Source organism: Hemicordylus capensis, chromosome 9 (assembly GCF_027244095.1).
Source record: "Hemicordylus capensis ecotype Gifberg chromosome 9, rHemCap1.1.pri, whole genome shotgun sequence".
Taxonomy (NCBI): Eukaryota; Metazoa; Chordata; class Lepidosauria; order Squamata; family Cordylidae; genus Hemicordylus; species Hemicordylus capensis.
In genome coordinates this window covers 31,434,243-31,457,901 of record NC_069665.1, presented here as the reverse complement: position 1 = coordinate 31,457,901, position 23,659 = coordinate 31,434,243, and the positions used below count along the sequence as shown (strand labels likewise).

The 23,659-nt window shown below is 54.4% G+C and overlaps 1 protein-coding gene across 11 annotated transcripts in view; it reads right to left on the bottom strand.

Moving 5' to 3' along the window:
* Window positions 1–984: 984 nt before the first annotated feature.
* The window catches only part of SPIRE2 (spire type actin nucleation factor 2), a 32,718-nt gene continuing 10,043 nt past the window's right edge, over window positions 985–23,659 (bottom strand). For 7 of the 11 annotated variants that reach the window (XM_053270640.1, XM_053270634.1, XM_053270636.1 and 4 more), the window contains 14 exons: window positions 16,863–16,900; window positions 14,375–14,737; window positions 11,142–11,225; window positions 10,885–11,049; window positions 10,642–10,728; window positions 10,371–10,494; window positions 9,769–9,938; window positions 8,477–8,690; window positions 7,128–7,270; window positions 6,444–6,581; window positions 6,251–6,318; window positions 5,841–5,868; window positions 5,370–5,485; window positions 985–4,143 (listed from right to left, as the gene is read on the bottom strand). In XM_053270640.1, coding sequence (XP_053126615.1) covers window positions 3,927–4,143; window positions 5,370–5,485; window positions 5,841–5,868; window positions 6,251–6,318; window positions 6,444–6,581; window positions 7,128–7,270; window positions 8,477–8,690; window positions 9,769–9,938; window positions 10,371–10,494; window positions 10,642–10,728; window positions 10,885–11,049; window positions 11,142–11,225; window positions 14,375–14,737; window positions 16,863–16,900 — 1,955 coding nt within the window. In that variant the 3' untranslated portion in view covers window positions 985–3,926. Of the gene's footprint in view, window positions 4,144–5,369; window positions 5,486–5,840; window positions 5,869–6,250; window positions 6,319–6,443; window positions 6,582–7,127; window positions 7,271–8,476; window positions 8,691–9,768; window positions 9,939–10,370; window positions 10,495–10,641; window positions 10,729–10,884; window positions 11,050–11,141; window positions 11,226–14,374; window positions 14,738–16,862; window positions 16,901–23,400; window positions 23,423–23,499; window positions 23,519–23,659 lie in introns of those variants that run through there. The other 4 variants (XM_053270645.1, XM_053270642.1, XM_053270635.1 and 1 more) reach the window with 4 other exon arrangements.

Here is a 23,659-nt window from a genome sequence, read left to right as displayed (position 1 = left end):
AAGCCACCCAAGCTGGTGGCCATCACCACATCCCATGGCAGAGAATTCCATAGATTAATTACATGCTGTATGAAAAAGTACCTTTTTGTTGGTCCTAAAATTCTCAGCCTGCCCTCACAACCCTGTGAGGTAGGTTAGGCTGAGAGATACATGACTGGCCCAGATTCACGAGTGAGCTTCATGGCTGCGTAGGGATTTGAACTCAGGTCTTCCCAATCCTAGTCCAACACTCTAAAAAGTGGGCCCCAGGTCCAACTCTCTAAACTCCTAGTCCAACTTAATCAATCAATCAATGATTGCTGTCATTTTATTGGGACATTTTTATTGGGACTTTAATTGTAACTCACTTTGGATACAGTTTTTAAGAAGCAGGTCATTCATTTGCCGAATAAATAAAACACAGCCCAGGAATTGCGTGCACAACCAAGCATGCTTTCTCCTCCTCCTGGTTCTCCCCAGTATACAGCTTGTGAATACACACAGCCATAGAATACACAGCAACTGCCCTAGGCAGAAATCTCCACAAAAGAGCTCCTGGGCTGAGACCCAACACAGCATTTAGACCTTTCTCTTATTTCCCTCTGCTCCTGCTCAGAGTTTAGATTGTAAGCCCCATGGAGCAGAGGCCTGGGTCTGTCTGTCTGTCTGTTTAGAAGGGTTTCTTGCCCTTCCCATTTTATTATCAAGGCAAGAAGTGGTCCATCTTCAATTTCAGATCTGTTTGAGATCAGTGTTTCAGACACTGCTGATCTCTTTCCAAAGCAGATGCTCTGCCACTCCGGTGAGCTTGCTCTGAGACAAAGGCTTTAATCTGCTACACATTGAAACAGACCCCTTGGAGAAATGGTGGATAGAGAATGTTTTCCTTCTCCAAACATTTCCAGGGCCCAGACCTTTAGAGGGCAGCACACCGCTATGCAAACCAATGCTTTTGTTAGGGAGAGAGGAGCGATGCTGTTTACAGAGAGACACCACCAGAGCAGGACCACTTTAAGTTTTATTTACAGTCTTTACAGCACAGGCTGTGTATAAAACAAGGCGGAGGGGGGCAGGTGCAGGCAGGACATACGAGAGAAAGGAGGAGCTCCCCCCCCCCCGACACAGAGTGCGATGAATTGTTCCAAACGTGAGGTGCAGGCTGATAAGGCATTTTAAAGTCCAGAGAGAGCAGCCCGAGGCAGAAGAGCGAGCAAGCAGATTGGCACAAGATGCGGCAGCATTGAAAAGCTCCTATAGGTGGATGGCCTTTCCCTTCACACCGAGATAGAGCTGGCTTGAGCACTGACCTGTGGAAACCCCAGCCTCCTGTCAACCACCCTGCACAGTGACAGCCCTGCCCTCCCCCAAGTTTCCTCACTGATCCCGGTTTCCTACAATCCACTTGCATCTCCAGCTTTGCTGTTTTCTCTGCATCACGTGCAACTGCACTAGGGCTTGTTCCCCTTTTCCTTTGCATGCAGGAAAATGGACTGGGATTTGCACAGACGGTGGTCTTCCTGCAGAATACGGGCTGTTCTGATGGAAGTGCCCACTGCGTTATTGCAGCCCCCCAACATGTTGACCCCCCCAAGGGGTGTGATGCACAAAACGAGGGCTGCATGGTGGGTGCAGGAGGAGGGAGGAAGAAAAGGGAGCCACTCTGGGACTGGGTGCTGGCTGGGCCTGTGGCCAACTATCTTGAGCTTTCTGAGCTGGGGAAGCAGCATTGTACAAGTGGTAGAGCAGAACCATTGTGGGCATGCAAGAACAGAAGACGGAGGGCGGCAGATTTCCACTCCTCACCTGAGCTGCAATGCTCAACCGGCCTGCCTCTCCGACCCGGCAGGCCACCTTCGCAAATGCTGAACTCAAGGATGGAGGAGGAAGGCAGGCACTGCAGAGAGCTGCAGCCTAAGAGCGGCTCCTTGAGGGCCACCAGCTGGGCTCTTCTTCCCAGAATGACATCCAGCCTTTCCCAGTCTGATCTCTTGCACTGTCAGATTTGTTAACCTCTGCACAACTAGGGGCCGGTAGGACGCGGCAGAGATGGGGAGAGTGATCTACCAGGGCAAGGCTGGGCCAGCGTGTGGGGGTGGTGGGTAGGAAGAGGAAGAACCACTTACGAGAAAAAAAGGAGCTGTTTCTCTAAGCACCCCTCCCCCCTTTGAACGTCTAAGTGTGCTGATTTGGTATTGGGGGCCATTTCCCAGTGTGAATTTGTAAGCACACACTCTGCTTCTGGGGGCACTTTCAGCAGAGGGCAGAGTTCTGCAAACTGCTCTCGAGGCAGACAAGCCAGGCACAGTGTTGTGACACATGGGCCCACCAGCACTGCAGCAGGCCTAACAGGAAAGGTGGCCAAAAGGCCCCCCAGCACCTGCCCCTTATAACTGCTGGAGATGCAGCTCCTGATGGCATCGACTCAACTAGCACCAGCAGCAACCCCATTGACCGCTAGGGGTAGAGGCAGCCAGTCAGGGCTTCCCCGCTCGGACAGGCTTCCTCTGCTCCAATTCCCGTTTGCCCGACTGATAGGCTCAGGTTTCATTCTCCTACCCAGAGAGACAGACTTCCTTCCCTCTCTTCCTGTATCTAGCTAGCAATGAGGCGTGGTAGGTCTTATCTACCTCCCTGATGAATTTCCCAAACCACCAACTTTGTTTGGAACTTTTAACTCCTTGTCTCCGGACCACATTAATTTGCAGGGCTCCTTGACCTGTGCACTTCCACTGCAGCTGGGGCACATCAAGAAATCTCCCCAACATGAGCTCTCTAACAGCAAGTCCCCTGTCAGAGCACCGCTAGTCCCTGGGACCAGGCCTGCTTGGTCCTGCTGGAGGCGGCCTTCTGTTCCCATCTCATGGAGGAGTTGCCTTAGGCTGGGCAGCCACCTTCCCTGCCTCTACTCTCAGCTGCCGTCAGTGAGGAAGCGGAGAGGTGCACCCCAGAGCTCAGACCTGCAGCTGAGGGGAAGCAGAAGCCTGAACGGCCAGACTGGAGTAGGACAACCACTCAGTAAAGAGCTGATGAACCCCAGCTAACCTCCTGCAGTCCTGCCCCATGGAGGGACCTCGCCCTACTACTGGAATTGCTCCGTTTGCCTTTAAATGCTTACAAAAAGTAGATACTTTATTTATTCTCTGTACAAACAAAACATGGTCCTCTGTTCATGGGCAGAAGAACACCACTGCCCTGTCTCTTAGTGTCACAGCCTTAACAAAAGAAGGATAAGGGTTGTGTGAATAAAAAGCACCTCCTGGAGAAAGGCAGATGAGTCAGGCAACCAGAGCAAGCACTGGCCAAGGAGCTGCATGGGACAGGTTTGCTTCCCCGAGACCTGAACGGGCAGAGCTGGAGGAGGAAGCCTGGAGGCACCCAGCTGGATACCCCTGGAATCTCTCAGCAAGGAGGGGGCAGGGAGTGCCCCCCACCCCCAGGACAAGCTAGTTACCTGGGAAAGAAGGTTGCATGGCCTTGCTTTCTGTGTTTTGGCAGAGAAACAGATGTGGCTGCCCAGCCCCCAGGGCTCTGCCCATATCCCACCCCTCAGAGCCTGCTCGCTTGCTGTCTGGGAGGAAGGGGGCACAGCTGCCAAGGAATTTGATGCCAGGCAGGGCATCCCCAAGCCAAGGATGTAGCCAGTGTGCCAGAGCAGCTGATCCACAAAATATAAATATAGAGTGTCTATCGGTATGTATATATGTACACACGCAGGCAAGGCGTGTTCCTGGAAGGCGAGGGGCTGGGAGAAATCGGAGCAGAAGCGCGTAAGCAGGAAAGCCAGGGGGAGATCCGCCCCCACCCCCCACCAGAGTCCGGACTGCTCCTCCGCTGGAGAGCCTGCGTCCTTGTCAGTGCTTAAGATACAGAAGTGCCCAGGAAGTGAAGGCGGGAGGCAGCAGGCGATGGAGCCAGCCAGCCAGAGCAGGCAGCCGGCGTGGGCTCGTCTAGCTGGAGGAGGAGGAGGAGGAGATATAGAGCGACTGGGTCTTGCGGCTCCTGCAGGGCGTCGTGTTCAGGATGTCCATGCTCTTGCGGCTGGAGCTGACGACGTCCGTGACAAAGCCCGAGCAGTCGCTGCAAACGTCTTTGAGCACCGAGCCGTGGGCGTAGATGTACGGGAATTCCTCCTCCACGCTGCGCCAGCGCGTGCCCTGCAGGGAGCTGGAAGGGAAGGGCAGGGAGAGCTCAGGGACAGAGGAGACCGCTTTATACCGAGCCTGACCCTTGCTCCCTCCGGCTCAGTATCGCCTGCCCCGGCTGGCAGTGGCTCTCCCAAGGTTTGAGGCAGGAGATGGAGCGAATCTGGGGCCTTCTGCATGCAAAGCGGGTGCCCTTGCACTGAGCAAAGACCCCACCCTCTAAGGGGAAGAGCTCACAGCAGCAGACGGTGCTTGCATGTTGTCACCCATCCAAATGCAAACCAGGGCATCAGAGTCTACAGCCTGCATATAGGAGGCAGCAAGTCAGAGTTGCCAGATTCTGCTTCTGACCACCATGGGGCAGGAGAAGGAGCTCAGTGCAGTCCTGGAGGCCTCCTTGACACACACACACACCCCACACACCTCTTCTAGCTCTAGTGAAGTTTCTACAAACAAGATTGTCACATTGGCCATTAAGAACTAGAAGCTTGTCTTCAAAGGAGGGAAAAGAATGTTAATCCAAGCTTTGTGGGTATTTCACAGAAGTGTGGGAGACGGAGTGCAGGGGAGAAAGCCTGCCGCCATCCTGTCTAGCTCAGAACCGGACAATGAGGGCAAGGGGAGGGCTGGTCTGGTGGTAGCAAGCATGACTCGTCCCCTTAGCTAAGCAGGGTCCACCCTGGTTGCATATGAAAGGGAGACTAGAAGTGTCAGCACTGGAAGAGATTCCCTCTCAGGGGATGGAGCTGATCTGGGAAGAGCCTCTAGGTTCCAAGTTCCCTCCCTGGCAGCATCTCCAAGGTAGGGCTGAGAGAGACTCCTGCCTGCAACCTTGGAGAAGCCACTGCTAGTCTGTGAAGACAATATTGAGATAGATAGACCAAGGGTCTGACTCAGTATATGGCAGCTGCCTATGTCCCTAATGCATCCTTCGCCCTAAAGGTGTGAAGGTCCCAGCCTTGGGCTATAGCCTAGAACAGAGGTCCTCAAACTTGGGTCCCCAGATGTGGCGGGACTTCAACTCCCATCATTCCCAGCCACAACAGGAGCTGCACTCCCACCACATCTGAGGACCCAAGTCTGAGGGACCCCCCCACCCCGGGAGAAAGCGGGTAGCCGTGGCTTCATTCATTCCCGCCCGCCACCAACTCCAGAGGCACCAGTAATTAAACAGGAGAAATCCCTTGTGCCCTGGAGGGCCAGTGGAGGGGGGAGGGGACCCCGGGAGCGCTGCGGGCCCCGACTTACTGGAAGGCCTCCCTCCGGCGGAATGTGGGTGCCTTGGGGCCCAGGGAGCCTGGCAGGGTCTCAAAGCCCAGGGCGTAGACAGGGATGTGGGCAAGCTTCTTGGAAGGCATCTTGATCTGTGTGCCGTTTTTAGGAGACACAAACAAGCAAAGAAAGAGGGTTTAGCATCGAAGGGTGGTGCACCCCGACACAGTTGCTGGCCTCGCCAATAGCTGGATGGCCAGTTATTCCCCCCCCCGCCCCGCCGACCACCGCCAGCTCCATGCAGATGCCTCCTATGTTCAAGCAGCAAGGAGAGGGGCGTGGTATAGACCTTCCCAAAGAGAGGGTGCCCAGGGTTGGGAGCAGTTCCTGCAGAAGCCTTTCCCTTTCCATTTGCTTCCCTAGGCACACACAGAGCAGCCGGGACCATTTCCCTAGGACAGGTGGGGGTGGAGGAGGAGGAGGAGGAGGAGAGAAGAACTCTCTTACCTTCAGACTGCAGGAGCTGCAGACAGACCTAGAAGGAAAAAGGAGAAAGCACACCAAGGATCAAGACGGAGCTCCCTTTGGGATGCTCTAACACAAAGGACAGAGAGGGGCCACCGAAGTGCCCAGGTTCCTCCCAAAGGGCTGCAGGACGAGACTGAATGGGCTTTGGAAAGCGTTGGACCCCGGGGGGTGGTGGGTTGCTTGCGCCCTGCCCTTTGGGGCTATCCCCAAGAGCCAAACCAAAAAGCCCTGCCCAGGAGAGCCAGTTCCTGCATCCGCAACAAAGCCAGATTCAACACCCTTGTTGCCAAGTGACTGACCACAGGGATGGACAGAGGTCCGTCCCCCCCCTGCCCGCCGTTCCAGACTGAGCAGTGCCCCTCCCGGCCTGGACCCCGGAGCTCGCTCACCTCTTGCAGAAGAGGCAGGCTGGAGGCCAGGAGAACAGAGCAAACTTGTTCCTGCAGCAGCAGCAGACCTAAGAGAGGAAAGCAGGAAAGAGACCGTCACTGAGCCCCACATGTGGCCCCGCTTCTGGCAGAGGCCCGGCAGGAGCCCCTGCGGGAGGGGGGGGGGAGGCCCCACGCATCACCCGGCCCCCACCTTGCCCTTCTTCAGGCTGCTGTACAGCTCCTTGCTCTGCAGGAACTTCTCCATCTCGGCTTTCACCAGCACTCGGCGCACGTTGATCATCTCCTCCACAGTCAGCGCCAGGCTTTCAACGGGGTGGCTGAATTCCTGCTGGAGAGTCGGGAAAGCGGGGGGGCGGGGGGGAGGAGAGTCAGGATCCACCCCAAAGCAGCAACTGGGACCTTTCAGCTCTCCTCAACAGGCTGAGGGTCTTGCCATGACAAGCAACCAGGTGGGGGCCCACCCAAGCAAGCTCTGGTGAAGGCCTTCCAGATTCCACACAGAGGAAAAGCACCATCCCACTCTGCCTGCCTGCGTTCTGAGCGCAGACCTCTGGAGGACTGCAGTGGTCTTCGGTGGTTGCAGGAGGTGGGGGTGGTGGTGGGGGTGGGGAGGTTCCAGTTAAATAGGGAGAAGGACGGAGAGGGGGAAAGGGAAGCTATGAGGGTGGGGTCGGAAGGACCCCACGCCAGCCCTTGTGTGTAGGAATGGAGAACAGAAACGGCTAGCAGAGTTAGACCTTTGGTCTCTCTAGCTCAGTATTGTCTGCACGGATGGGAAGCATCTCTTCAGGGCCTGCGGCAGAGAAGGGCCTTTCACAGCCCTCCCCGAGGACCCTGCCCAGGACTGAGTTCTATTCACAGCAGATGCACTTACCAGCCACAAGTGTCTCAAGTGGGCATCCGGGTTGGGGCCGGAGGCAGCCTCTGACTTTTCATCCACAGAGCTGAGGCAGCCCTGGTTGGAAGGAAAGGGGCGGGCGCCATAGGGGACCTGGTGGTAGCTGGCTGGAACCGAGCCTGAGAGAGAGACAGGCAGGCAGGCAGAGTCAGACCCTCCTCTGGAACGGCGGGAAGAACCTACCGACACATGCGAGGTCCCTCTGCGCCCTGGACGAGCAGGAAACATCCAAGAGGAGAGCCTTGCCTTTGCCCCGGGGAGCTGGCCAGAGACCGCTTCCACGTCGGCATGCTGCAGCAAGAAGCCGAGAGTCCTTAAGGTGCCACAAGACTCTTGGTGGGTTTGGCAGAAGAGGGTGGGGGACCCGGGGAAGAAGAGTGCCCTCCCAGGCACAGGGTGCCTCTGCAGCTACTTCTTAAAAAGCAGCACCCGACGCAGAAGGCACAGGCATTCCTGGAGGGTGGCAGTGCGGCGGCTGAAGCTAAGCAGGTCTGCCCCTGTCAGCTGCCTGGATGGGAGGCCACCTAGGAGCCAGATGGAGGAAGAGCAAGGCAGAGGAGGAGGAGGAGGAGGAGAGAGAAAAAGGACGCCCACTTCTGCCCTGTGAGCAGCACCGCCCCACTGGTGGGAGTCCCATGGGCCCAGCAGAGTGTCTTTGCACTGGCCAGATACAGAGAAGAGAAAAGCAGGGGCACCCCACAGTCATCTGCACTGGCTAAGGGGAGAGGCAGCGCTTCAAGGCAGTCAGTCCAGTTCCCACCCTGCTCTGAAGCTCCCCCCGCCCCCCAACGGCTCTTGCAAAGAACCAGAAGGAGCCTTCCAGCACCGACAGACACCCCAACGTACTCAATAGGACTACTCAGGAGTTACTCTAAGGGAGGACTACATGCCCACAGGACTTCCTCTAGTAAAAGCGAGTCAGGACGTCAGCCGCAGGCTTTTGCGTTATTGTTGCAGCATACAGGGAAGCAGTCCGGAAGCTGTGCCTTGCAAGAAGCACCCCAGGTGGGAAGCAGCCGTCTGATGCTCGACTTTTCAGCAGTAAGGGAGTTTCAAAGCCCTGGTGGTCCAGGGCAAGCCCGACAGCTGTGGGAGGAGCCCCAGTGGTGGTGGTGGTGAAACACCAGTGCAGAGTGACTCACTCTTGGGGAAAGAAAATGCTAGTGCCTCCTTCCCCGCCCACAGCTGTTAGCACTCGACTGAGACACAACATCACAAGAGAACAAGGAGAGAGGCATGCTAAGAGGACATGAAGAGAGAGAGAGAGAGAGACCCCAGGAAGAGTGTGGCTAGTTCAGGAAGAGGGGCTGAGAAGGCACACTTGCCCGAGTCCTCCATGCCGGTCCATGCAGGGCTCCTGGTACCTGAACGAGGTCTTGGTTCAGACCCGCTGGGCCCCAAGAACTCCGCGTCAGGCTGGCTGCTGTTGGCTTCACTCTGGAACTGGACCAAGTCCTGCTCCGAGAAGGAGCGGTCACGCTTCAGGGGCATCAGTGTGCCAGGATCAGGCACAGCCTCCGAGCTGGGAGAGTCTTCCTCCTTCAGAAGAAAAGAGGAAACGTGTGTGTTTGTGTCCCCCCACCACACACACACACCCCAGGAGGTCACACCTCCAAGGCATGACTTCTGGGCCCAGGGCAGCCTCCCGATGCCCACACACAGCAGCAGAAGCAGCATGACTGCTTTCCTCTGAGACCTTGGGGTAATCTGCAGAGGATAAGGCAGCCTGGGGACTAGAAACAAGGTGGGGGCCGCAGAGAAAGAGATGTGAGCAACGCACCTAGGGTGGGAATGGAGGGACAGGGAGAGGCTCAGAGGGCAAGTCAGAGGGGATAGCGCGATAGCATCTCAGGCCCTGCTCATGGCCCCGCCACTAACAGAGATCCCTTTGGTGGGGACTAGAGACAGGGCCTTTTTGGTGGTGGCCCTTCGGCTTTGGAACGCCTTCCCCGAAGAGCTTTGCCATGCTTCCTACGTCAGTGTTTTTGAAAAACAACTTAAAACAGACCTTTTTATGCTCCTTTTTTTGGGGTTATATCTGGTAGGTTCTTTAGCTTTTTATAATTTTCAGTTTTTAGCTTTTAAAATTTGAACACACTCATAATGAGTGTGGTTCTAACCTGACTTTTAACCTGTTTGTTCAATATGGTTAATTTTATTACTTTTGTTGTGTCTTGTATCTGTTTTATTGTTGTGAGCCGCTCCGAGCAGTACAGCACTGGAGGGGCAAGGTATAAATATTTAAAATAAAAATAAAAATAAAGAGCATCTGCTTTGCAGGCAGGAGGTCCCCGGTTCAATCCCTGGCAGCATCTCCAGGAAGGGCTGGGAGAGACTCCTGCTCGAAAACTTGGAGAGCTGCTGACAGTCCCTGTAGACAATATTGAGTTAGATGGACCCAGGGTCTGACTTAAGAACATAAGAACAGTCCTGCTGGGTCAGGCCCAAGAGGGTCTCTCTGGTCCGGCATCCTGTCTCCCTTGGGAGAAGCCAGCTGCCTTTGTACCTACGAGGCGGCCCTACGGAGGAACAGGGCACTGCAGCACACCCTCACTGGAGGGTCAAGGAATTCCCTTCCCCACAGACAGGAACCAAAGAGGCAAAGCCCAGCCCTTACTTCCGAAATGTTCATCTCTTCCATCTCCGCCAGTGTGGGTGCCTTCAGCAAGACCCTCGGCCTCTGGCGCTGCGGTGGGGCGTTGGAGTCCGAGACAGAGAGGTTGATGCAGGAGGTCGATTTGGTGTTGCCGGAATAGGCATTAATGATGCAAGGCAGGGAGCCGAACCCTGGCAGAAGGAAAGAGTTCTGTGTAACTCTAAGGCTCCCATCCAGGAGTGCCCGTATTTGCAGATTCCATGGAGGAGGCCACCTCACTTGCTCTGGCTTTTGGCAATATCTTAAGACTTCCCGGGCTTGGGCCCACAGATGTTGTTGGACTGCAACTCCCATTATCCCCGGCCTTGGGCCATCATCCCAGCTGGGTTTGTGCTTGGTATGCTGTTCATGCAAAATGCTGCAGCCAGCCTTAAGACTCCAAAGACTGGCCCTGCGACTTGGGCCTTTGCCTTGAAACCCGTTACCCAGGCCCTCGTTGTGTTCTTTGCACCGTTTCCTGCTTTGCTTCAGCTGGTGCGGAGTTTTCCGCTCCCTCCCTGGCCGTGCCACCCGCCAGCATTCAAGAGGCCTCCCCTTCCACTTCCTTGCCATCACATCATTACCTTTCTGGTTCGGATACCGCGCCTCGACAGGCCGAAGCTTCCTATCCTGCTTGATCTCCTCCAGAATCCGCTCATGCAGCGTTCTCTGCTTCTGAGGCATGGGGCGCAGCCTCCGCTCGGAAGCCTGCAGTGGGAGCCGGAGGTCAGCCTTTAACAGGCAGAAAAGCTACCCAGAGATGAGCATCTTCCCAATGAGCCAAGGAGAGAGGGCGGGGGAGAGCGGTGGATCCCTCGGAACAGCCAAGAGGAAGCTACCAATCCAGAGACTGACCTGTCTCAGGGGCGGCCGGGATCTTATGAAGTCCAGGATGAGCTCGTGTGCATTCTTCTTCACCCTGGGAGGAAGGTCACCATCCACCTGACGGACCCCCCCACAAATGGAAACCAAATTAGTTCTGGCTGCTCTGCAGCAGGAGAATGGCCAAGAGGATTCCCGAAGCACAGAGCAAGAGGACCAGGGTTGGGAAGAGGGGAGATTCTGCAGGGAGGAAGATAAGCAGGTAACTTCGCTCACCATGACCTTGCGAAGCTTGTAATTCCGGGCCCGGATGTCCTGCATCAGCATCTCAAAGGGGGTCAGCTGGTACTCGGTGGGCAAGGGGTCGAACTGCTTCTCCTGGACCTTCTTGAGTTTGACTCCATGCCGCAGCTCCCTCATGAGTTGCACCCAGAGCCGAGCCTGCAAGACCCAGGACGACACCCGCTCCGTGAGGAAGGGGGCCTCCAGCCACAGGCCCACGTGTTCCCAGCCCAGCTCGGCACTGCCCCTACCCAGTCCGTGTTCCTCAGGTTGTCCAGATCGGCAGCCGACCGGTCCCTCAGCTCCTCATCTTCGTCCTTCAGCTTGGTCAGCATCTGCAGCGCAAGACAGACAGGTCAGGCTTTCCCTGGGCAGGATCGACAGCCCACCACCAGCGACTCTGGAGGGCTTCCGGCAAGAGGGAGGCTGGCTCTCAGGCCCACTGCCCAGGGTTGCTGTGCCCCACATAAGGCAGCGCTGGCTTCTCCGACAGTAAGGCACAGGCGCCCGTGTAACCCCTAGAGGAGGAGGCAGTCGCGTTGGCCTCTATACAGGAGAATGTGGACTTGGAAGATACAGTGCAAAAGAAAACTCCCCAAGTTCTCTGCATACAGACATGCTGGTGAGGAACTCTGTGAATGGGATGGGGCCATAGCTAAGTGGGAAAGCACCTGCTTTGCAGGCAGGAGGTCCCAGGTTCCCTCCCTGGCAGCATCTCCAGGTAGGGCTGGGAGAGGCTCCTGCCACCTGAAGCCTTGGAGAGCTGCTGCCAGCCAGTGTAAATAATACTCAGCTAGGTGGGCCAAGGTCTGACTCAGTAGAAGGCAGCTTCCCATGTTCCTAGGAATGCCACACCCCAGAACAAAGGGCACAGACAGAAATTGTTATCCAAGTGTAATTGGGGTATGTGCAGCTGAACCCATTCCTCACCCTTTCCAAGGTGACTGAAAAGACCCGTCAGTTGACATGGTCAGTCCACCATCCCTTGCATGAATTTGCCAGCATGGCAGAGTCATAAGGGCCCCTTGTGAGCCCCTTGCAAAGGCCTTTAGCACACCACATGGGCCCCATTTGCTTATCCCCACGGCCAGGTCTTAAGGGAGGCTCATCAGAGCAGAAACTGTGAAGTGCTGCAATGAAGCAAACCCCACTCTCTCTACGGAACATGCTTTGGCTACGGCACCCTCGATCCCTTCGCAGAAAACGCTGCCGGAGAGGAATTGCTTCCCTAGGAAATCTCTGCCTTGAGACAGAGCCGGGCTCTTCCCTGAAGAGGAGTTCAGCTGGAGAAACCCAAATTATCCTGGAGCTAATTGGCAAAGTAGAGTTCCTCCCAAGTGACAAGGAAGTAGCCCAAGAGAGATGCCCCGTGTGCTTTGGTGCTGTAGGGATTGGGGCTTCTCCTTCCTCCCTCCTCCCCCAGGAGGCAGGCGATTCTTTGCAGGTAGGCTGTCTAGGAGGCCCTTTGGAATGGGAGGAAGGACAATCCTTCCCCCACCCACGCTGAACGGCAGCAGGCCAGAGGCCAGCCCAAGCGGATGCAGCCATGGCTTTGCTCTCAGCAGCCCAGCTAGCCTGTGCAGAGGGAGGGGAGGGAGGAGGGAAGGTGCACCACCCATGCAGGGAGCTGTATTGACCCGGCAGGGAGGAGCCCCAGTTAAACAAAACTCAGCGGTGAGAAATGAGGAACTCTCTACGGCAGGGCAGGATGTGGCGCCTCGCCTGCCTCCCCACAGGATCAGCTTCCCATCTCAAGCGGGACTTTGGCACTTCCGCGAGGCTACCTGGGGCACTTGGCAGCCTGGGAAGGCAGGGACACAGGTGCCCTTGACAGGCTGGCAGATGCTCGCCAATGAGGCAGAAAACAGCCTCTTTAGGAGGACAGCGGCCGGCCGCTCTGCTGGCCAAGTTGTGGCCTCCCTCCCGCAAGCCACCACCTGCAGCTATCGGCAGGTGCCGGGTCAGGCCGCTCCTAGCCTGCTCTGGGTGGCGCTGCCAGGGCAAGCCAGCAGTTCCACCCATGCCACCCTGTGGCCTCATTTCCCGAGCTGTGGAAATGCTGAAGGGCACCAGCCCACTTTCTTCTCCCTGCTGTTAATAGTAGTAGTAAAACTTTATTTTTGTTAGCTACCCCATAACAAATTGTTCTCTGGGCAGCTTACAACACTATGTTAAAAGATAAATACACACGACACATTAAATCATGACAGACAAAGGAGAGGGGTAGTGGTGGTCTGGCTAACAAATGTTACTGTTAGACTGTAAGCTCCTCGGGGCAGGGCCTCTGTTGCCTATAACATTCTGTCGATTATCAGGAGTAAGGAAACATCCAAATACTGTCTACGGCAACAAATCCTGGAATCACAAATGAGCCTTGCAAGTTTCCATAGTAAGTATAGAATAATAAGTTCTTTGCCAAATGCGTCTCAGTCTAGGTTTTATTAGGCCAATGCTGAAATAGGACAAGTCCATGGCTGACACCCTGATGGCACCAATTAAAATTAAAAAGTAGGCATGCCTAATTTGTCCACTTAAATTCAAGGGAACTTCACTGAGTAAATTCCATCAGGGCGTCAGCCACTGTATTTGACTATTAACCTATTTTTGACCATGGATAAACTCAGAAATGGGTAGTCTTCAACACTCCATACCGGAAAGATGGCACCCTTCCCCATGAGAGATCTGCCCCAGATCCCTTCTTCGGTGCTGTCAAAGATTAGGCAGGTGGCAGCTGAAAGAAATGTCTTTTCAGCAGGGGCTACTAGCAACACTCTCTCCGGGGCCGCACCCAGCTGGGCAAGTTCTAGGCACTGGGCAAGACTTTCTCTTTTATTCCCCCCCACCACCGTATTAGAGCTGCTGATGCTAAATGCATGTTATTGTTATTTACATAGGAAAGTTCTCAGAGCAAAAGAGACTCAGAAAAAAATCACTCATCCATTCCTTTTCTTGATATGCTTTACAAGGTTTGCATTTTTAAAACTGTGTTATACTTGCACAACCTGCTTTGAAAATCCAGGATTAAGTGCAGGATTAGGTTTTGTAGAAGAGTTGCACCCTGAAGGCCAGGCAGAAACGAGCCAATACACCTCTCCTCCTTGTGCAGGACAGTAGTGCACTCCTCTCCTGAGAGGAGAGCTGGTCTGGTGGCAGGAAGCGTGACGTCCCCTTAGCTAAGCAGGGTCCACCCTGGTTGCATATGAATGGGAGACTAGAAGTGTGAGCACTGGAAGATATTCCCCTCAGGGGATGGAGCCGCCGCTCTGGGAAGAGCAGAAGGTCCCAGTTCCTTCCCTGGCAGCATCTCCAAGATAGGGCTGAGAGAGATTCCTGCCTGCAACCCTGGAGAAGCCGCTGCCAGTCTGGGTAGACAATCCTGAGCTAGATGGACCAGGGGTCTGACTCGGCATAAGGCAGCTTCCTTTGTGCAGCTGCAGTGGGAGCTCGGCCTCCCAGACCACCCAGTCCTTCTCCCAGCACTCACCAACTTGGCATCATGGATCTTGGCCAGAAAAGCCTTCAGCTCCATCGTCTCTAGGAAGAGAGCTCTGCAGACCGCCTGGTAGTGGATCTGGGCCTCCTGGGGCTGGGAGAGGCGCATGGCACAGAGGCGCAAGGCTTGGCTGAAGGTGCGCACGGCCCTCAGGGTCCCCTCGGCCACCGCCTCCTCCTCTTCCTCCTGCCCACCATAGCCTTCGTCTGCCGTGCCGCAGCCGCTGTCCTCGGAATCGCTGTTGGCCATCAGGTCGATGAGGTGCTCCAGCTGAGGGCTCAGCTCCCGCTCCTCATTCTCGTCCAGACCCCAGTCCAGCGCTCGGTAGATCGCGAAACCCAGCGACTGCACCATCTGCAAAGCAGACCGTCAAGCCCAGCGGAGTTAGACACACAGACACACGGCTGAGGCCACAGATGCGAGGGCCACGATTTTCTGTGAGGAGGGCTGCATTTGCACTAGCAGTTTGCAGCCAGGGGTGACCCTAATCCTGTGCAAACACAGAGTCCTCCTACTGGGTCACACCAACATGGGCCCGTCTAGTCCTGCCTCCTGCTTCCCGCAGTGGCCCACCAGATGCCTCTTAGGAAGCCCACAGGCAGGGCATGAAGGCAGCAATCCCCCTCCCCCACATAGTTTGCCCCTAGACGGTGGTAGTCAGAGGCAGACTGCTCATCAACATGGAGGTCCCATCTAGCTGTGAGGGATAGTAGGCAGCCATACACAACTCCTCCTCCATGAATTTTTCCAATCCGTAATAAAGTCTAAGTGGCCATCACTGCATCCTGTGGCAGCGAGTTCTGCAAACTGGGCACTTGTCAAGGGGGACTCCCCCCCGCCCGCCCCTGACAGTCCTAAATCTCCTGCAAATCAATTTCATGGGATGATCCTGAACTCTACTGTTCTGAGAGTAGAAGAGAAAATAATTTTTTTTAGGTTCAGGGTTCTCAAACTTGGGTCCCCAGATGTTGCAGGACAACAACTCCCATCACCCACAGCCACAATGGCTAAAGGTTGTTGAGAACTGTCCTCCAGCATTGTCCAAAGACCCAAATTTGAGGACCCCGTATTTGGCATTACTGTTTTTTAAATGGATGTTTCATTGTTTTGTTAGCCACTTTGAGAATCGCTGGCTAAAAAGAGGTACAGTCTATAGACGGACAAAAACATCTCCATCTCTGGATTTCCCCTTCCCATCTTGCTCCAAAGCATTCCGGTCCCCTCTCCCCGCCCTCCAGGTGCACTGTAGCTCCATTATCTAGAAGTCCAGGGAAATCTGAGCCACCCCAGGGACCGGAGGGAAAGAGCCGGGCAAATGCTTCCAGGCCGAAACAGAAGCCGCAGTGTTCACCCTCTTCCTCCTCCTCGTGTGGGAAAGTGGGATGGGGGGGGGCGAGGCAGGGGCCCATTTGACAAAGACACGCTCATGCCAGAGTGGTGGTGGTGGTGGGGGGCAGTGGGAAGAGGAAGGCAGGCAAGCTCAGGGATGGGTGCAGAGAGGGGCAAAGGAAGGGACCCCACCTTGATCAGGTTGTGAAACAGGCACAGCCAACCCAAAGCCCCAGCACCGGCCGGCGAGGGGGCAGGTGCCAAGCGCATGGCTCTCTCTTGCGGGCGGCTTCTGGCTCAGGCCCACCTTGCCCTTCGGAAGCCCAAGAACACAAGCCTCCCAGCCGTCAGGCTGGTTCACACAGTCCTAACTAATGTAGGAGAGGAATCCTGCCCCAGTCCGGGAGCTGCGTGTACTCCTGCCTTCCAATTGTCTGAGAGTAGGGAGGGGTGGGGTGTGACCGGCACCGGCTAAGCAGCAGCTGGGCTTTGCGTTCTGCCTGGTCAAAGAGCCGGGGCAGGGGGACCGCTGCTGGGGAGGAGGGAGCCCACCACCCCAGCAGCTGCTGCTGAGCAGACCATCACTCCTTCCTCCGCCTCTGGGTGGAATTCTCAGCTGCAAGAGGATGGCTTAGATGGCCTTAAGAAGCGAGGGACGGACAATTGCACAGAAAGTGGGCAGTTCTCAAGGGCCATTAACCACGATGGCAACATGGAACCTCCATGCCCAGAGGCAGCCTACCTCTGAATACTGCTTGCCAAAGAGCCACTGCTGGGAAGGGACTAGGATGCCGTGGGCTACTCAGGGGCTTCCCAGAGGCATCTGGCTGGCAACTGTGGGAAGCAGAAGGCTCAGCCTCCAGGGATCTACTTTGGTCTGATCCAAGAGGGATCCCCCTGCCACGTTCTCAACAGGTTGAAGATTTCCACATTTGGTCAGGAGTCAACCCCCATATAAAACTGTCTTCCATTCCAACTGGCTGGGGAAAGGCTCAATTCCACCCAGTAACTGGGAGGAAGGAACACCTTTCTAGATTTTTTAAAAGATAGATTCCAGCAGGTTACAGAACTATCCCCTTGTGTTGGTCTTGGAGGGGTGCAATTGAGAGAAGGTCATTTCTCTCTCTCCGCAAGATGTTCAGCAACGTACCTGTGCTTCTGCTGCGGGTGTCAAGGTCAATGGGAGTTCTGCAAGAGAGGAGGACACTGTTCAGATACAGACCTCTTGGATCCAGAGCACACCAGTTTAGTTTAAGTTACCAAACTCTTATATCTAACTTATCTCTGGACTACACCCAGACACGGAAACCAGGCTGAACCCCAAACCCCAAAGATCTAAGCAGCTGTGTGCAATTTCAAGCCAGCCTCCCTTTCTAAGCAGGACACCACCCCTGCCTATATCCCCTGCTACTAAGGAACGGCAGGAGCCCCAAGGGTGCAGCAGACACCATCTAGAGATGCCAACAGGACTGCTTAAGAAAGAAACCCAAATTTGCTCTTCCAATGAAAGGTCCGATTACAGCCACCAACTCCACCCCAGCACCGCTGTATTTATGAAACGCTCACTCCACACCACCACCACATCGGGTGCAGCGCATTACCCAATAAGTCAAGCTAACCCACACTTGGATGGCTTCAGTGTCTCAAGGTCAGAGAACTGCAAGCCAGATTTTTGTAAAGCAATAACGTCTCTGTCCAACCTGAATTAAGCATGCGAAGAATCTGTCCAAATAGCTTCTTAATGGTGCATCTGATCCTTTCCACTCCCCAAGCTCTTAAAATAAGCCTTCAATAGGCTTTAAAAAGCCTTTTTTTTTAAAAAAAGATCTGGCATTAATAGTTTAAGTACTCAAGGCTCCAACCTCCCCTTCAACTGTCTTGGGTAGAATATCTTCCTTTCTTTCCTGCTCCATTAGAAGCCTCTGTTGGTTTATCCTCTGTGGCCAGCGAGAACAGGCTCACGGCTGTGTTTATAACCACATTCTACTTGACACACGACACACACACACACAAGACTGCTTCTCTAGGCCTGGGAGTATTTATAGGCCATCTCCAATCCTGTCTGTCTGTCAGGGAATTATCACGGGGAATCATGCAGGTAAAGTAGGAATACAGAAAGCACCTTGGCCAGCTCATCTTTGGAAGAGCGGGAGGCAGAAGTGACACATCCCGAGTGCGACGCTGGATCAGAACAAAGACTGCCAAGCCAGATGGACTGATCTTCCATCCGAATACAGAGGCAGCCCTCCTCCTTTACACAAAACAATTCATTTATCAAGTTGGCTGTCAGAGCAAGGTGCAAGGATGCCCATAAACTCGGATGGCTTTAAAAGGGGGGAGGGATTAGACAAATCCATGGAGCAGGAGGAGGAGTCTGTCAATAGGTATTAGGCATGATGGTTCCACGGAGCCTCCATGGTCAGAGCAGTCTACCACTGGACAGCATCGGCAGGGAAGGGCTGCTGTCTTCAAGTCCTGGCTGCAGGCCTCCTGGAGGCATCAGGAGAGGGAGTGTTCCAATAGCAGCAAAGCTTGAGGTTCACAAGGAAAATTTTTTTTTAAAGACTTGTTATTTCAGCAGTTGCAACTGAAACATGAACATAAAGCTCTCCGGAACAAAAGGAGCTTTTCTAGAGTGTCTCCAAAGACAGGAATGATTCCTAAAAAGGCAGGTCAAGTCATTAAAGCCCCCATAAAGGGGACATTCTGGTAGCCCTCACCGCATTCTCAGAGACTGCACTATTCAGATTCCAGAGCCCTTTGGTGGAAGCTATAAACAGGGCAGAGGGTAGCCCAGGGCAGGGGTCAGGCAGTTAAGGGAGGCTTCCACAGCTCCATGTTCGCCAGTTGCCATGAATTAAAGCCACTTTGCTGGGATGTGCAGACCCCGAGGGAGCCACGCACCATCTGTGTCACAGACAAGCCACTTAAGAAGAGCTGCCCTGCAGAGGGGTCAGCCCATCCAACAGAAGGGCCTGTGCATTAGGCAGCAAAAGGCAGCAGGGCGGCCTCTCGAGAGAGTGGGGCACTGAAAGGCTGGTGGAAGCATCCATCCCCTGGAAGAAACATTTGCTCCGCAGGAGCTGGGGGCCCAGCTGAGGCCTAGCCATAATTCTGAAGGGCTCTTAGACAGAGGTTTCACAGGGACCCTACACAGAGGAGGTGGTACAGCCCCCCTGCTCTTTCATGGCATTTCTCTCACATCACCCATCTCTGAAAAGGCTCCAATCAGGCCAGAAGAGCCGCACGGAACTCCTTGCCACAGGATCTTGAAATGATAGTTGCCAATGTGGTGTTAAAAGCAATTAGACAGATTGGAGAAGAAGGGGGTTATTCTTTGCAATTAACCCCAGGAGTCCACAAGTTTTAGCTGGCTTTGGTGGCCAGCAAAAATTCATGGTTGCCACCAGCCATGCCCCTGAAGTAAGGTGGGGGCTTGTTAGGGACAGAAATAGTGCCCGTGTTTTATTCCTTGCACGGGGTGCCTGGCGCTGGGGAGCACACCAGGAGACCAAGCAAGGTTCCTAGGGCACCATCCATGCCAGGAGATGCATCCTGGGAAGGGAGTCCATCTCTGTGGTAGCAGCAGATACACCTTGGGATAATAGTGCTGCTGTTCATCGTCACATTTCTCCAGGGACCACCAAACAGACTCCAACCTTGGCCTCCTCCTCCTCCCCACTAAGACATCCGCACAGCCTGCCAGCAGAGTTAGTTCTTGGGCAGGAGTGATTTAAATGCAGCAGCTCAGCAACCTTTGCTTCGCATCATTGGCCGGGGTCAAGGTGGCAGCACACTCCTAGCCCTTGGCAACCCTCAGCAGAAGCCAGGCTGCAGATCCCCCAGAACCGGGCGGACCAGTTTCCCAAGACACACTTTGCAGCGCTTCTAAGTCAATATTAGTAGAAGCAACAGCCCAGCTCCACCTTCTCCTGGGAGGACTCCTCCAGCCCAACTGGCAGCATCCTGTGCCAGGAAGGAGGCAGAGATGCTGCTGAAAACTTGGGAGAAACCACAGTGCAAGTATCTTTTCTGCCCGGAGGGTGCCTGTCTGCAGCAGCACGCACCTGCTGTTGCATTTCTTCACCTTCCATTTCTCCCTCTCTCCCGCTGCGCACTTCTTACTTATTAGGGTTTTCATACATTATCAAGAGCATCAAAACAGAAAACAGTCACCTCCCCTGTGCCTTTCTGCCTGCATCTCGTTCTCCTGGGATGCGCGGAAGAGCCTCGGCTTTTAAAAATAAATCGCGAAAGGTGTTCGCAGACAACAGAGAGCCGTCACAACACAAGCGGCGAGATGGCGAAGCAGTCGGGGCTTAGAGCAACAGAGAGAGGCTAGGCATCTTTCGGCCGAGTAAACTGGCAGCCAGTTCAGGGGTGCAAAGAAAGCAAATGACGAAAGATAGATTCAGCTGTGCTTGTCTTTTAACCGCGGAGCAGGAGAGAACGGCCAGGGTTTGGGAACATTTGCTGTTCACCACAAGGACACAGCAGAAGGTCAATACCCGGTTTGGGATGCACAGCACTAGCTATCCTGCCAGAAACCCAGAGGAGGGGGAGTATTGAGACGGGCCGTGATGTTAGAAATGGAAGAGCTCGGCAGCGTGGGATGGGCTTCGTAGCTCAGTCAGGCACAAGGGAGCACCAGGCTGCCCGGTGCCCCCTTGCCCAGAGACCAGGGCAGGCAGCCAGCCAGGGATGGGGCCTCGAGAGCACTGGCGGGGTGGAGGAGACTGTTGGGAGGTGACTGTGCACCTCTCATGCAGGCGGCTGGCTCCTTCCGGAGGGTTAAAGGGTGACGTCATCTCAGAGGCTGGCCTGACAAGCAGGATGCCACAGGCAACTCTAGGGTATACACACACACACACACACACACACACACACACACACACACACACACCCTGGCCACCTAGAGGATGTGTCTTTGTTCCATCATTACTTCTGCCACTGACCTGCTCAGCGGCCCCAAGCACATTCTCCCTGCCTCTCTCTCTGATCTAGACCTTAACTGGAAATCAGGGCTCAGCCCCGGGAGCTCCTTCAAGTATTTATTTTTAAACCTCTAGAGCACTCTAGAGAACTCTGCCTTCGCACCATTAGTACTCAGGCTAATTTACATAACACACCTATTCACAGGAGGCTGTTAAGAATCTTAAGCAGAATGATGCAGCCAGAGACCATCGCAATTAAAGACCATCCTCAATCAGGAGATCACTCAGGGGAAGAAGATAGTTCTCTCTGACCGCCAGAAGTTTTAAAGCAGACAAACTTCACTGGTCAGGTGCCGCTGTCGAGAAGGCTCTGTCTTCCCTTTGCCACCCAAGACATCTCTGAAGGCCAGGGACTCCAGAGGCAAGAAAGAGATGACCCAGCCTTCAAAGCATGCTTTTTAAAAAATACAATTTACTTTATGTTTGGTTTGACCCTAAGGGCTCCTTAAGATCATCAGGAGGGGTCTGTCTTCGGGTGCCAAATTCATCTGGAGGCAACCTGGGATCAGGCCTTCTCAGTTGTCACCCCTGGGTTGTGGAACATGCTCTCCATGGATATAAGATAATTATCTTCCTTGGAGGCCTTCAGGAGAGCCTTAAAGACCCATCTTTCTGACCTGGCTTTTAACTGTATCTAGTTTTAGTTTTAATTTTATTTGGTTTTCATTTTATTTTAGTTTTATTATGTATTTTTAATTTGAATGTAAGCTGCCCTAAGCCACTTTAGGAAGGGCTGTATATAAATTGAATAAATCAAGTGGGATGGCCTGCATCATCCCTGCCTAGGCCACGTTTCAAGGAGAAGGCAGGGAGACCCAGGCATTCCACTCTCTTGAGGGTCTCCAAGCCCTCAAGAACCACCTTCTAAAGCGGTTCTTAGCTACCCTGAGCCTTGAGATGTGAACAAGGGCCTGGAGCAAATGCTGCTGCCAGCCCCAGCAGCAGCAATGCACAAAGCAGAAGCGTGCATTGCTCTTGGAAAGGACCTCCTTGCCGCACTCCCTCAAAGCCACACGGCACAAGCCTCTCACCACTGGCTACGTGGTGGATGAGGCAAGAAGGTGCTGAGCACCAGAATGTGGCAGCTGTGCAGCAGGCCTGCTTCACTGCTGTGCATGGCTTTTGCCTCCGGACTACCCAGGCAGAAGAGAGAAAGCAGCGTGTAGACCTATTAGAACATCTTTACCGCCGGCTTTGTCAAGGTGTGTTCATGCTGCATGGGATTGCTGGTATTTAAGGGTGTCATGCAATACGCATCAAACTGCACCCATTTTGTGTTAGCAGCTGGTGGCTACTGCACACTTCACAAGCATGCCGAGGATGTGCAGCGTGCCCTGCCGAGATTCTTTGACCTCTGCCCTTGTGCAGGAAAGATAATGCTGAGCTCATTCCAGGTCAGAATCCCCACCCAGCTTACTGGGGCAGAAGCAAAGGTAGACTTTGGAGCCTGAGTGAGAACAGCCTGGGTGTCACGGGGAGGGAGGAAGCTTGGCCCAGACCAAGCAGTCTCTAGAGCAACACAAGAGGACGGTTAGGCTGGTCTTCTGTCATAATGCATGAACAGCTCTGCAGCTCTTAGACTAGAAATCTTTTAGTTTTCCCATAGAAAGAGGCCTTTTTTGTTGTTGTTTTTAGCATTTTAACATGTTATCTACCTCTCTGCAGTAGAGATCAGACACACACATGTTCATTTGTACATTAGACTGAACGATGAGAGGATCCTTAATGTAGACAAGAGTCCTATCAGTTGACTTAGCACACCATTTCCCCATGCTTCCTAAACTTGCTTTCGTGGAATAAGGGTTTGATGGCACCCTATATTTAGGGGTTGCGAAGAAATCCACCCAAACTGAACTGCTCACAACAGAGCTCGAAACCATGAAGAAGAAGAAAAGCTTCGATCAACACAACAAGCAAGAGAGGCAGAGAAGAAAAATTGCGACAAGACAAGGAGAGAAGCAGCAAAGCAAAGCAAAGCCCCAGCTAGCCACCAGGTGGGCTCTCAAGCTGCTCTGCAAGGGGTGCTCTGGCCAGCGGACTGGCTCCATCCCAGCGGGGCAAGGGGCTAGATCTCAGAGAGCCAACCAGGCTGCGTCCTTCCTGCCAGACCGCCTTGTTTACAGAGTCTACATTCCCACAGAGTTTTAGTAGCAGGAGCTGCACGCACACCCCCATGCAAGCTCTCCATCAAACTCCCATCTCCTTTCCTTCACTTCAGCAGGATTTTCCACACCCAGAGGTGCATTCTCGACATTTGAACAGGCAAAGCAAGCCGAAAGAGAGACCAGGCCCCACGAAATGGCTCCTCCTCAGAGCCACTTTGCCCCCGAAGATGTCCTTAAGATCCCCTCCATCTGCTTCTCTTGGGGACAAACTCCTTCCATTTATTCTTCTGCTGGCTTTCAGCCTTCTAGGGGACAAGCTGAGGGCTCGCTCCTCCCCGGCACCATTTCTGCCCCAACCACAATTATGCCCCAGTAACTGGCTTTTCTTGGGGAAATCCCAAGCTACTCAAGCTGTTAAATATCCCCCCCCCCAAAAGAATCCCGAGTGGTGGTGGTGATGGTGGAAGCCCCTGTCTCCTAGCAGAAAGCGGGGTTCCCAGCGCCCCCCAGACCCCGGCGTGGCTACCCGCCTACTTTGGAACTAGCACCCAACAGGCTTGCCTGGAGAGCCGGATCCCTCCCCACTGACCACTCATCAAGCGCCCCCTCCTCATTCGTTTCTCCTGCTTGGATGAGCTGGGCGGGGGGGGCGCTTATGGGAGGAGAAAGAAGGCCCAGCCAGCAGCACCTTCGCCCCGCTGCAGCGCGCCACAGCCCGGGTCTCCCCGGCCAAGGAGCGACGAGACCCTGCTTGGAAGTCGGGCGCATTTGTCGCGCGGGCGCCGGCCGTTGCCTTCCGCAGTAGCAGCAGCGGCGAAGCTGGCCCAGCCCGCGGGGCACGTCGCTTC